General features: G+C 45.0%; 1 protein-coding gene across 4 annotated transcripts in view; it reads left to right on the top strand.

Moving 5' to 3' along the window:
- Positions 1–13,618, top strand: part of LOC149350591 (LIM domain-binding protein 2-like) — a 252,569-nt gene that overhangs the window by 211,888 nt on the left and 27,063 nt on the right. For all 4 annotated transcript variants that reach the window (XM_089579635.1, XM_089579636.1, XM_089579633.1 and 1 more), the window contains 3 exons: positions 5,180–5,255; positions 5,620–5,722; positions 7,929–8,101. In XM_089579635.1, the coding sequence (XP_089435761.1) occupies positions 5,180–5,255; positions 5,620–5,722; positions 7,929–8,101 (352 nt within the window). The remainder of the gene's footprint in view (positions 1–5,179; positions 5,256–5,619; positions 5,723–7,928; positions 8,102–13,618) is intronic.

Raw genomic sequence — 13,618 nt, 5'->3', positions numbered from 1 at the left:
TCTTTTGAAGGGAGCCGTTGGGGAGCCGGGCACGCTAATACGGCGTCCATTTATTAATCTTCGTTGAAAAGAAGAGAAATAAATGTCCTTTTTGTTCAAAATTTTCTCGCTTAGAGAGGGATCTGCGGCCGATCGACTCCTTGATACTCCCGAGAAGAGACATGAGATAAAAGGATTCGAGGTGCGACAAGAAGCTTTTTATCATATGTCACCTATACAGTGCACAAAAAAATCTGGGATGGTTCGCCCTGCGTTGAAGGTACAGATGCTTTCTGCGCATGGGCGTCTGGAAGGGGGTCAAGGGGGGCGGTTTCCCCCCTCCACCTCCCCCCTTGGAATTACGGATATTATTTATACCCTAGTAGAAAACAACTACAAACCTACCGCCTCGCCCATCCCCAGACATCGGGTGCCCCCCCCTGGAAAAAGTTCTGCAGACGCCCTTGTTTCTGCGTTGCTTGAGTGTTCGCGTTGCGACAAACGCAAGTATGTGCATTGTAACCCTCGAGGTATTAAAAATCCAATAGGGGCTATTGCTATCTATTACACGATGCCATTTTCGTCTGCCAGCTGCCCTACGTAATCGCTGCAGGACTCTTCATTTTTTAAATATTTTGTGCTCGGACAAAGCGAAATTCGAGTTGCAGAAGTTTGACGGTATTTTTTTCCCGAAAGCTCTCGCTGTGTGAAAAAAAGAAAGCAAACGGAGGTAGGAGACATGTATAGCATCGAGACGTTGCTGCGTTCGTGAAAACAGGCTGTGAACTGCATCGTTTACAATTTTTAGAAGCCGTTACAGTAGGTGCAGTTTAATGCTTTCTTGAAAGGCCATTAAAAAATCCTGCCCCCCCCCCCCCCCGAGAAGTACGATTAAATAAGAAGTAGGCGCAGTAGATCTCTCTCTCTCTCTCTCTCTCTCTCTCTCTCTCTCTCTCTCTCTCTCTCTCTCTCTCTCTCTCTCTCTCTCTCTCTCTCTCTCTCTCTCTCTCTCTCTCGGTGGACACCTCAACCACGCTGTGAGGGAAGGAATGGAGGAGGGAGTGAAAGAAGGAATATAGAAAGAGGCGCCGTAGTGGAGGGCTGCGAAATAATTTCAACTTCTACCATTTGGGGTTCTTTAACGTGCACTGACATGGCTTAGTACACAGGCGTTTTTCATTCTCTTCTTTCTGCATTTCGCTTCTGTCGAAAGTCACACACGCACGCACACGCCCCTTCCTCTTCTCGGGTAAGAGAAAAAAAAAGGAATGCTGAAAACGGTGGGGCCTAACTGTATAATCAATGTTTTATAAATGCTTTCTGGACAATTGATCGTTTGTGAGCTGGGATGGTGGCTTGACACCACGGCCGGGGGGTCGTGCAACGGATAATCCCTGGGAAGGCGACGTAGAGGAAGCGCCTGGGTGGTGCGCGCGCTGTGTCCGGTGCTCCCTGAAAGCTTTCTGAATCGTGGAATATTTAGCCCCGTTCTCTATTTCAGTCACCGATCTCACAGCATTTGTTTAACCTATTTCAATTACACATTTGAGATCCTTTCATTTATTTCCTAATTGCTATTATTATCATGATTATTTTATTTTTCCCCACAATTATTTTCTTGTTTAACATTTTGTACACCTGTCAGTTGCCGCCTGTGTCTTGGCCAATCCCCCGCAGTGGGTATGCGCCATTTTCTAGAGGACAACAACAACAACAACTGTGATCTGTGCTCTGGTCGTCCTTGTGTCTGACTAGCCTTCGGGCAACGTAACACACGCATCGGTCAGGCGTTTAGCAGGTTGTGGGCCTCAGTGACGAGGGCTGCGTTGTAGGGTCTGTTCCCGGGAGGCGGCTTGCACCGCTGGGGTTAAGTCAAGGTAGTTAGCGATTAGCTTCTTTCTTTTTTTTTGCCGTCGCAGACTGGCAACAAGCTGTCCCATCTGTTATGGACGTCCTGGGCGTTTAGTATAAGACCAGAATAAGGTGTTTCCGCCTCTCCCAAACTCATGTTCAAGCTTTTGGGACGGGAGCTATGTGGTCATGCCCCAGCCTGTTTTATCAGCTCATGAAGCATACTAGCTTGCCACAAAGCAAAAAGGAAAGTTGCGTGCCAGTTACTTGGTTACGTTACATGTCGAAAGTGGCGTTTGTATGTAGAGTGTATTTACCGGCGAGAGGCACAGAGGTGTCGGTCTAAGCCTACGCGCCTGCTTTCTCGATGCGTTGTAAGGAATGGTAGGAAGATGTTCAGAAGCGCAGACGAAAAAAAAAAAAAAAGAGAGGGGCTTAATTGGGCCGATTGCCCCTTCCACCTCCTGGTACGTGTCGCCTTCATATAAAAGGGCAGTTTCTGCCTCATCGCAAAAGTCTCGACGTGTCCCCCTCTCTCCGAAGCTCAACACTGTAAAACAAATTTTTGCCTGAGACACTCATCGAGATCATTCAGCGCGACATTCGGCAGGCGCAACGTATTTTTATTTATTAGCATGTTTAACCGTGCAGTACCGTAGACGCCCGCATAATATGCGAGCACCAGTGTACTGCGAGAGGCCATACGGGAAAACAGCGAGGAAAGGAAAACTCTATCATGCAAACCGAAACACTTAAATGAAAACGTTCGTTACCGCCGCAGTCCACATTTATGCGCTGTTGTCGATTGCGCTTTCTTCCTCGTGACCATCTGTGGTTACAGGCCTCCTCCTTATTATTGTCATCATGATCAAAGGACAAATGAACAAACTCAGTGGCTTATCTGGTGGAAGAACTGAGCCTCCCGCAACTTTCACAGCAGCGAAAATTAGCCGGCTGAAAATTTCTTCACTTGAAGAACAAAAGTAACTAACTTCGACACCCAGCGGCATGCACAAAAAATATCAACACGTCGTAGCCGCTCTGAACAGTTCCGTACAGTGCTAGCAAGAACACATGCGCTCCGGTACTTTTTTCTTCAATGAAAGTGCACTTCCGACCGCGTGATATAATGATACCCCTTTTTGGACCAAATGGGACAATCCATTGGCCGTCACTTCGCTTTTAGCAGACGTTGTTACTCATTCAGGCTGCTTATGGATTGCAGACAGCTAAGCGTTTCGTTTTCTTTTACTGTGCGTGTTGCTGCTGCGTGCAGTATTATAGGTGACATCATTCAGTCCTGTTTTGTGTTTAATTGAAATGTGGCGGCGCTATAGAAACCGTTTTTGCTAGGAGCTGTGTAGTACAGTATCAATGGTAACCACGTGTCAGGCAGTGTTTGTTTGCTGCGTATTCGTACTGTAAGCCCAAATGCGCTTAACTGTTCAACTGGCACCTTGCATCGGCCCTTGTGCGGACAGTACATATAACAATTAGTTTTAAATTCTAGAGCTGAAATAAAGAAAATGCATTGTTTTACAAGTGGATTTTAAGATAACTGTTCAAATTTTGGAACATTCATCTGATATGTAACCAAAAAAAAGTTTTAATAAGCGGAATTAAAGAGAACGAAGAAGCTGTCTACACAGAGATTATTTTCGCACTGGAAGCATCTTACTTTAGTAGGAGACGTGTCAACGAAGGCATCTAGGTGCGCATTCATTAGTGTTTGCTATTCATTCAATGACAGTTTATATTGTCACTGTGCTATACCTCAATGAGAATATAAACTGGCACTGTGCTGCTTAATTAGCTAGAAAAAAAGTAATATTGCTCTTCTCAATTCTCTTTGATGCTTTGGATCAAACCGAGCCCGACAGAATAGTAGCTTTTGATGTATGGACTTTCTTAGGAATAAAATCGTGAATACTGCAAAATAATAGCCAATCATTTATAATAGCCTATAGCAGGTAAGTACGCAGCTTTCCTTCGACTTAGAGGAACGAGGAATAAAGCGGTGTCGGAAAATATTGGTCGTTGGGCTTCTCCAAGGCAGTTGTGCACTGAGTCATGCTGTGGCAATTCTAGCAGTATCACATTCTGAGGCGCGTTTGCCTCCGAAGGAAAAAAAAAATACTCATGAAAGCTTATCAATATACGAGACTCTTGGCTGCTCGCGCTGCCTGCAGAAACCAACTTTTTGCTCGTTGATAGCTCAGGGATTCGGAGTGTGCCTCCTAGCACCACGAAAATGTTGCCAAGCCGCTTCGATCGTATGTATCCAGCAGCTTCCCGCGCGTTTTGGCCCTAGTCAAGGTACGCTTAACCTCGCCTTTTTTTCGGCAGTAGACAGTTCACTGCATCTCTCCGCGTCAACGCAGTGTGCCGCGCTGACAGTGATGAAGCGACGAGGCGGATACGCGGCGCGCGCGCGCGCTCGCGGTCGGTCGAACCGCGCTTGCCGCGCTCGCCGGCCGCCGCAGCAGGCGCGAGCTGCGGCGCGTCGGGAGCGCTCGCGCGCGCACGCGCTGCTCCCCTTTCGGAGAGCCACCCCCGCCGGCCAAAATGGTACGACCCTGGACCCGAGCAAGGTCACGCCGTACCAGTACAATGCACGCTCCACAAACCGGCGAGCATCGCGTCGCTTGGACAACGCTCTCGGGTCGAGCCATTTGTAGAGTTGGTGGCGGCGCTCCGCGCCGCGTATGCCTGCTGCCTCGATGCTGCGGGGCGCCCGCGGCCTGCTGCGGTCGTGAAGAAGGCGTTTTGAATTGTGCACACTGTTGACGCAGCAAGCCTATAGAAAAGTGGTGGCACACGGGAGTGTTCGACGTCGCAGCAACGCAGTGTTTATGAAACGATGTTGACTCTAAGCCTAACCGGCGAGCGGACTACACGGATGCGGCATGTTTCGTGTCTGCTCGTTCTCGGTCTACGTGCGTGCCAGCTGGAATACCCGTGTTGACTGAGCGGCACGGCATCGTACCTTATAGCGGCAGCGCTAGTAGATTTTCCGCGTTCCTCTCTACAGCTACTGAGTTCGTCTTCGCCACGTGTATTTTTTTCCCCCGACGCGTCATCGCGTACTGACTGAGATGCCGTCCGTCGCAGGTGATCGTGCTGCGTCTAGAAAACTGCGTATACCTGTGCTCCGCAAGAGAAGACCTAGAAACTGATGCACAATCATGAACTCCTGAACGTTACATGGTTCCATTAGTGTAGTGTGCTGCGTTTTGAACCTTCTTGTTCACCAGCCAACCCCTCCAATGAAGTCGATGTTCGGACAAAGCATGCCCGGCGGTCCGCCGGCAGACCCATTTTATTCATCGCCGTTTTCGTCCTATTTCAGAAGACACACGCCGTACTTCGGCCAGCCGGACTACAGAATATACGAGATGAACAAGCGGTTGCAACAAAGGACGGAAGTAAGTGCACTGTTTCTTTCAACATTGTAGTAGGGCAGAATGGCGGCTTTTGTTTCCGCCTTTCATATGTTCGTGCGTACGCTGGTTTCGGTCGTATATGATGTGTTAACGCTGCAGATCGTAGGCTTATTTCTGAGTGTGGAAACTACGGTGTCGAAACGGATCCTGCGTGCAGCGTTGGCGAGCTAGCTGTGTACTTTTCTGGTTTTCCACAATTTCGTAATCCGCGCTGCTTTAGGAAAGACATTTTTTGGGAACCTTAATTTAATCATTTTACTGGCTAAACCGCCTAAGTAGCTAGGGCTTCGGACATGAAGCTACTACATTCAGTTCTGCTTTCTACGTTCCGCTTGTTCTGCTACAGGAAAGCGACAACTTGTGGTGGGATGCGTTTGCAACGGAGTTCTTCGAAGACGACGCCACCTTGACGCTCACATTCTTCCTGGAGGATGGGCCAAAGCGTTACAGTGAGTGAGAACATGTCCACAGCTAATATCGATTTGTACTACTGCTAACTGTAATCGCCAAATGGCACAGCTGCCCGCGGGCCGCGGGAATCTGATCTCATGTCTTGTGTGGTTAACATCGGAAACACAAATGAGTACAATTGGTGGCACAGAAAGTTGTTTGAAAAATAAGAAAAACCGGCAGCGTGTCTGCAAGGTAGTCTTCTAAAACTAAACTTGCCATTTGCAAACACGCCGATTCTGCTTGCTTATTAATAGTGGTGCTGCAGTGCAAATCAAAGGCTTTGAATGGAATACCTACATCTGAATGAGAGCCGAGGTGATTTAAATAAAATTGGTTTTTGAGGAATGGAAATGGCACAGTATCTGTCTCACAGTGGACACCTGAACCGCGCCGTAAGGGAAGGGAGAAAGGTGGGAGTGAGAGAGAAAGAGGTGCCGTAGTGGAGTAACTGGAATAATTTAGACCACCTGGGGATCTTTAACGTGCACTGACAAATGCCAACTTGAGTCCAGTGTTCTGAACAAGTAAATGGGCAACACTGGGTCAGTTAAATGTCAGTGCTGGTATGGCCTTGCCAGGTGCTTTGAGTGTATGTGAGCAACACTGGGTGTCTTTTTCTGCGTTGTGAATATAGTATGTTCAGTCTTCTCCTTCATAAAAGCCTTGTTGAAGGTTTTTGACAAAGCTTACCCATTTTTCCAAGGGAGGAAGATTGTGAAGTGCACATCTCTGATTTCTCCAGTTACATGTGGATAGCCAAAGTATGCAGCAATTGATTTCAACAAGCATTAGAATTGGGTAATGAAACCTTCCACGCCCATTAGGTTTATGGGCTCGTACTTCTTATACATGCATTCTGGTGCAGTAGCTTTTTGAAATTAAAATCAGTATATTTCACCGCCTGGCACATTTGCAGATGGAGGGGAGCTTTCTTTTTTAAAAAAAAAAAAAAGCTGCCCTTAGACAGCCTTAGCTTAGGTTGTGTTAACACCACAGGTAGTTAGATTTCCCTGCTTAATACAGCTTTGGACCTTGGTTCGTTTGACTGCATGCCTGTTCAAGAAAATACTGCATTTCAATGATAGTGTTCTGCCACGATATACTGCATTTGCTTCTATATTTGCCTTTGAATCTCTACAGAACTTTTTCATGGAATATCATCAGAGCTTATCCTTGGATGAGCAACAGGTTTATAGCATGATTTGTACAACAGGTGGCAGCAATAGTTGATTGCATGTGTACTGTGCATAGCCTTTGCTGCTCTCATGTGATGGCATCAGTGTCCAGTGTGAAGTTTTCAGTTTATGCACTGGGACTCACAGTTGCGAAAGATAGCAGGCATGTGACTGCATGCCTGTTCAAGAAAATACTGCATTTCAATGATAGTGTTCTGCCACGATATACTGCATTTGCTTCTATATTTGCCTTTGAATCTCTACAGAACTTTTTCATGGAATATCATCAGAGCTTATCCTTGGATGAGCAACAGGTTTATAGCATGATTTGTACAACAGGTGGCAGCAATAGTTGATTGCATGTGTACTGTGCATAGCCTTTGCTGCTCTCATGTGATGGCATCAGTGTCCAGTGTGAAGTTTTCAGTTTATGCACTGGGACTCACAGTTGCGAAAGATAGCAGGCATGATGCAGTCAAAAGTGGTTTACCCGGGAGCCATATAGGCATTAGACACAGTTTTTGACGAGGAATGGTGAAGACTTATGTAAAGTGCGTGGAGGCCAGAGGAGCCAAAAACCACTTCGTGGTCTTGTTTCAGTAAGTGGCACCTGTGCAGCTTTAGTTGAGATTTATGCACAGTGAAGTGTGGCCAGTGTTAGCCTTGTTGTATCATAAAGAAAACCCTGTCCTCAATTCAGTGCTCAAATGCGGTGGAGCATCGTGTCAGCAGTTTGTAGCAATTTGTAGATGCTGATCCTGTGAACGGACTAGTCCAACATCCATGTCCTACTTGAGTTAGGGAGCTGAAATTATGTTGCAAGGCTAGAACTACCTGCAGCTAACAAGCTCCTCTGTATGGAGCAGCATGAGTGTGGATGTTGCTGGTTATGGTTTAGTGTGGCCACTTTGACTGTGTAGTGTGTATTCATTAAAATTGTGCAAGTCCATTTCGTGTTCCATCATGGAATCAATGTTACGTTGTTCTTGATGTTTCATATCTTATTGAGTTTTGTCATCTACTGCAGCTATTGGGCGGACCCTAATTCCACGCTACTTCCGAAGCATATTTGAAGGCGGCGTAACGGACCTGTACTTCAACCTGAAGCACCCCAAAGAGTCATTTCACAACACTACCATCACACTGGACTGTGACCAGTGCACCATGGTGACGCACCATGGGAAGCCTCCATACAGCAAGGTGAGTCCTCGTTTTGGGGGCCTGCATTCCAGCAACACAAGCAACCTGTCTTAACCAATTATAGATCTGTTGGGGGCCACATTGCAAACCACACTTTACATTTAGAAAGGAGCATGTTTGTAATTGTTGACATAAACACTGGTGCAGTGTCTTAGCACAGTATGTGCTTTGATACAGATTTGCCATTGTTTTTGTCACAATCTGTGAACTTCTTAGGAAGCATGCAGTTCACCCCTTTTTGTACCTCCATTTATTCTGTAATGCCTAGTGGGTCTGTTTTGAGGTGGCAGATTTACTAAGCTACAGGAGCTTTCACAATTCGTGTACTCTTGTTACAAAAGTTTAAATCAGAGTGCAGCACACAGATGACGGCATTGTATGTGGACCTATGAGTCATCATTGGAGCCATGACCAGCTAAAAATTTTACCACAGGGGCAATAACGCATTTGGATGTTTTTTAGTGGGAAGGCTGCACCTGGGCTGCGAGATGTAGAATAGTGAAGAGCTCCACATTAACTCTGGACATCTTAAGTGCATATAAATCTGCTACATGGGCATTTTTGCACTCCACCGAAATATGGCCAGTTGGGATTGCACTTGTGAACTCTTGCTTGGCAGAACACCATTACCAATGAGCTTACACAGAAATTGCCCCATACATCAAATACACTACTACCACTTGAGCCACGCAATTATGCCAGTGGTGGCTGTGTCTTCTTGCCTGGGCAGTCTGAACTAGCGCTCAGCTTCTTGACCTACACAGCTTTACTTTTGCATTGGGCATCAATGTGGAATACGAAAAGTATTCACTAACATTGCTCTTTTCTCTGCGATTGTGAATACAATGCTTGTAGTGCTTCGGCAGACAGGCAGCAAAACAAGCTACAGCTTAACATCAGAGTGGAGTCAATATTTTGCTGCCATTATTTCGGCCGGGCAAGCCTGCAATTCATCATTGTGGGCAGGGGTGTGACCAAATCATTGGCCACATACTCTGCTGTTTGTATTTCATTTGTTCATTTGGTGCATGTACTGTGAAGCCTCATGGTGTAACTGCATGCTGTAGTGTTCATTCCTAGTTGCACCATCGACGAGGCCAGAGTTATGCAGGGAAAAAGCACCATGAGCTGAAGTCGTATAATAGCATGTCTAACTCTGGCAACTAATTGTGACTGACCCTTTTTGTTGGATACTTTTGGTTGTCCTTTGTAAGCATTATTGCCTTTTCATTTTGCTGTGACTTGTGCTTGCATCTTTTGCACCGCATCGTTCTGGTGCCTAATGCCCAGGCCTTTATTGTGTGTATGTGATGGCACTGTTAGCTATGAAATACAAATTCAGACACAACTCGAATGCAATGGCAAACGCCCTCACAAAGGAGGCCTTTCAGCCAATGTTTTCGACTGGTTCTCATGACCTCGCGGCTAATCCCCTAGCGTGACATCGCAGGTGACAGGCAGGTGCCTCCGTGAATTAACCGCTATGTCAAGACAATTGCTGGTGCCATTGGCTGTAGAACCTCCTTTGAGGGGTATTTGCCACTGCATTGTTGAGCTGTATGTGACTGTAAGCATGTGCATCTAAATGTTGGTGGTCTAGTGACGTGATATACAAGTTCCAGCATCGCTAGAAGTATATCATTTGTCAAAAATGTTCCCATGCCAGTGGGCACGAGGTCGTGGGGTAATGCGGCAGTAATTATCTCTGAATGAATTTACGATTAAACATGCCGGTGAGAAATTCTGTTGCCTATATTTAAGCTTCCACCATCCAATTATCATGTGAATTCACTACGAAAGGTGTGAACTGCCTCTTTGACCAAGGGTGCCTCCAAACTTTTGTAACAGATGGTAAATCATAAGCATGGTGAGGTTTTTCCAGTCATTTTCTGCAGCAGTAAACTATGTGGTCATATAGCGATTGCCATGGTTTGTCATCTGTAGGCTAACCAGACGCAAGCATGACATTTTGAAAGATTAACGCTGCTTTGCTTAAAGATTATAATAGCTCAGTTGAAAAGAGCAGTTTGAGAGGATGGTGAGGCAGTAAGCGAATCTGTTGTGTAATCTAAAAGAAAAGAATTCATTCCTGGTAAAGCACCTAAAATTTGTCGTGCTTGGTTTTCTTTCATTCATTGATTGCATTGATTAAAAAAATTCGCTTCTCTGTGACTGTATTTGCGTTGATTGTGGTTATGCAAGGAACCAGCTCTCATTAGAATGGCAGAGGCATCAGTGTTTCTCATTTAGCACTGTTTTAGTAGCATGAATACTGCAGTGGTGCAGCCAGTTGCTGATTATTTATGAAAGGTCTTCAGCATAGAATGTGTGTGTGCATAAAGTTGCATAAGGTGAGTTTGAAACATTGCTAGGCAGTTTCTGGTGAACCATCATTTTATGCAGTGCACTTGTGCATATTCTGTAAGTTTGTGCTTAATAGAGTTTTTACATTTTATCATATCCTGATGAACGTGGTGCTCTGACTGTAGATTTTTTTGTATGTTTGGAGAAGTGATGTAAAAATAGCGTAGCATGCTAGTTTCTCACTTGCATTTTTCTTTTTTGGAACGGCTGTCTTGTTTCTTTCCGAGCGTTTTGTATATGCTTGTGGTGCAAGGCCCACAATTGCTGTGTGCTGGGCTGGTTGCTGATGATACAATAAGCCGCAAATGTGTGGAGATAACTTATCTGATTGTAATTCTCGGCTGTTATGAGCAGTACTAAAGATGTGACACTGGTGAGTTTAACATTCAATTATTTTGGAACACCCTTAATTGGAACAAGTTTTTGTTAGCTTACAGTTATCGAACAAACATTCCACTGCAAAAAAATATTCTAAGATATACCTCAAAATGGAAACCCTGGAGTACTATTACAAAAGAAAGGCCTTTGTATTACTTATTAAACAAAGAGCACCGTGGCTGAAATGCAAGCATCATGAGGTGAACGGCCCAATCTGAGACGTACATAGGATGAAGAGCGAGACAAACACAGCACTTTGTGATGCTTCATAACCAACTAGCCCGCCAAAATGTCTTAATGAAATGCAAGATGACAAGCGCTCGTTTGCTCTACTTGAAGTTGCGATTGCATGTTCTGGTACTTCTTGACTGCCTGATGCTTAGATGCTGAAGGGTATTCTTTTCAGGTGGTACCAAATGCTGAGGCGGGTAGATTCTGTCACAGATTGGGCATCACATTTTTGAAGAACTGCTACACTTGCTTATCAGAACTAGTTGTCTCGGAAAGTCAAAATTTGATGCATTGAGTAAGAGCTTGTGTAATGATGGACTGTGGGATGGTTTGTGAGCTTGCTCGTCTCATGACATGTTTATATAATCGCATGCGCATTTAGCCAAGGAAAGCAAGTGAAGATGCACAATATTCCTGTCTTTGATATGCAGGCACCTGTTAGTAAGCATGTGATATGTGTGGCAGCTTATTTTGATTTTTCAAAGATGCAAAGTGCCTAACTTCTTTTTGATTGATTGACTTGTTATATTTAGGGAGATCACTTTTTTTGCTGACCGGTGATACCTAGGCCATCCTGGTTGGCTGCTTTCTCATTTCAAGGCCGTTTGTGTGTCAGTGTTAGTTGGATATCTTTTTGTCAGGTGATTTCTGAACGTCTTCAATCTCAAGTCGGTAATGTGGTGTAGATGCAGTGGTTTTGTGTGTCGGTGTATTTGCCTTGAAAAATCCCTACCTGCGCAGTAATCATGAAATAGAAATCTGAAAGGAGGAGCTCAGTGCAACTGATTAAATGCGAGCCATTCCTTTTACCACTTATTTTGGTCAGTGCCAGTGTGCACCTCCTGCGTGACATTGCATTCAACCCATTGGAGCATTGGTGATCATGTGAACTGGGGAATCTGACACGGACAAGTTTGTCTGTCTGCACTTTCACCGCATACTGGCAAGCAGCCTTTCAGGTTCCATTTGATCATTTTTTGACACATAAGCAACATCACAATCTTTGTTCTGTTTGACTTACATGTTTGTCAATATTGATTTCCTTATGGATGGAAATCGTGAAGCCAGTACTCAGAATCAAATTATGCAGTGTTTTACTCAGTGCCTGTGATTGGAACTTGCTGGGTGGTGCCCTTAGTCACTGAAGGAAACATATTGTATCCTTCGTCGATGAACTTTATAATTTTGTGCCTGTACCCCTTAATTTTATAGGCATTGTATGAAGCCCCTGCTGCTGCAGGTAAGAACTGTCGCTTAAAAAATGCTTTAGTGCACAGTTTGTTCAACTCTGCACACAGGTAACACTGTTCACAGGTCATGCTGTATGTGGAGTGCTATGTGTATTTCCAGCATAGCAAAACATTTCTCATCACATGCCTGCCCACCTTGAATTGTGTGACATCCTGCAATTTGCATTATAGGGTACTGAAAAACCTATTGAAAAACCTTTTGCAAAAGCTGACAAATGTGGTCATTAGGTACTAGGAGCCGTTGCTTGTGGATTGTCTGGCTGAATCACTATTTTAAAAATGATGAGCCAGAGTACCTGGGTTCGAACCCGACCACGGCGGCCGCGTTTCGATGGAGGCAAAACACTAAAGGCGTCTATGCGCTATGCGCTGTGCGATGTCAATGTACGTTAAAGATCCCCAGGTGGTCGAAATTATTCCAGAGCCCTCCACTACGGCACCTCTTTCTTCCTTCTTTCCTTCACTCCCTTTGTTATGGCGTAGTTTGGGTGTCCATTGAGATATGTGCGACAATTACTGTGCCATTTCCTTTCCTCAGAACCAATTTTCAGTTTTCAATTGGTGGTAATAGAGCTACCGGCAATTGCAAGCTTCCCTTGAGGCCTGTGAGATTTTCCAGCCCGCCTTGTCATTTCTTCTACTCTGCAAGCTTATGTTTCTACCACAACATTGTGAAGTGCTTGTTGTCATTTGTCTAGCGATATGAGACATGCTGTGCTTTGTGTTTTCTTTTTCTTCTCATGCATGTAAGCCAGTTGCAACTACTGATTTAGGCAGGTGTTGCCACATTTGGTTGGTCAACTTCCTTTTATGGTCTGTTCCCATTGCACCTGCCATTCATGATTCTGGGGGAATCTGACCAGTAAAATCAACCTGTGTGCTGTAATGTGTAAGAAGCCGGGATGATGTTTTAGGAAAATTATGGGGATTTGAAGCAGGCACAGTGCGAAATTAGCAAGGAATCTTTACAGCAAGAGTGCTAGGCCCTCTGTTGTGCATAGAGAAGCTATATTTGGCTTGAGTTCATCAGTATAATTCTAATAATTGGCAAAAGGTCTTCCAAGCTCTTTTAACAGTAATCTACTGTACTTGAGGGCCAAATGAATATACTATACTGGAATCACTTGCATATGTGTTGCCACTTGCTGAATTTCATGCAGTCATTATATCCCCCCCCCCCCCCCCCCCCCCCCCCTTCCAGAAAGAAAGTGACTAGGTCTTGCTGACATTCTAAATACATTTCTATGCCAGAAGTTGTTTTCTTATTATTCAGGAGCGGCAGCAATAGGGATTT

Source organism: Amblyomma mixtum, chromosome 3 (assembly GCF_055824585.1).
Source record: "Amblyomma mixtum isolate Tamu chromosome 3, ASM5582458v1, whole genome shotgun sequence".
Lineage (NCBI taxonomy): Eukaryota > Metazoa > Arthropoda > Arachnida > Ixodida > Ixodidae > Amblyomma > Amblyomma mixtum.
The sequence above is the reverse complement of the archived record's forward strand: the minus strand, read 5'-3'. Positions and strand labels throughout refer to the sequence as shown.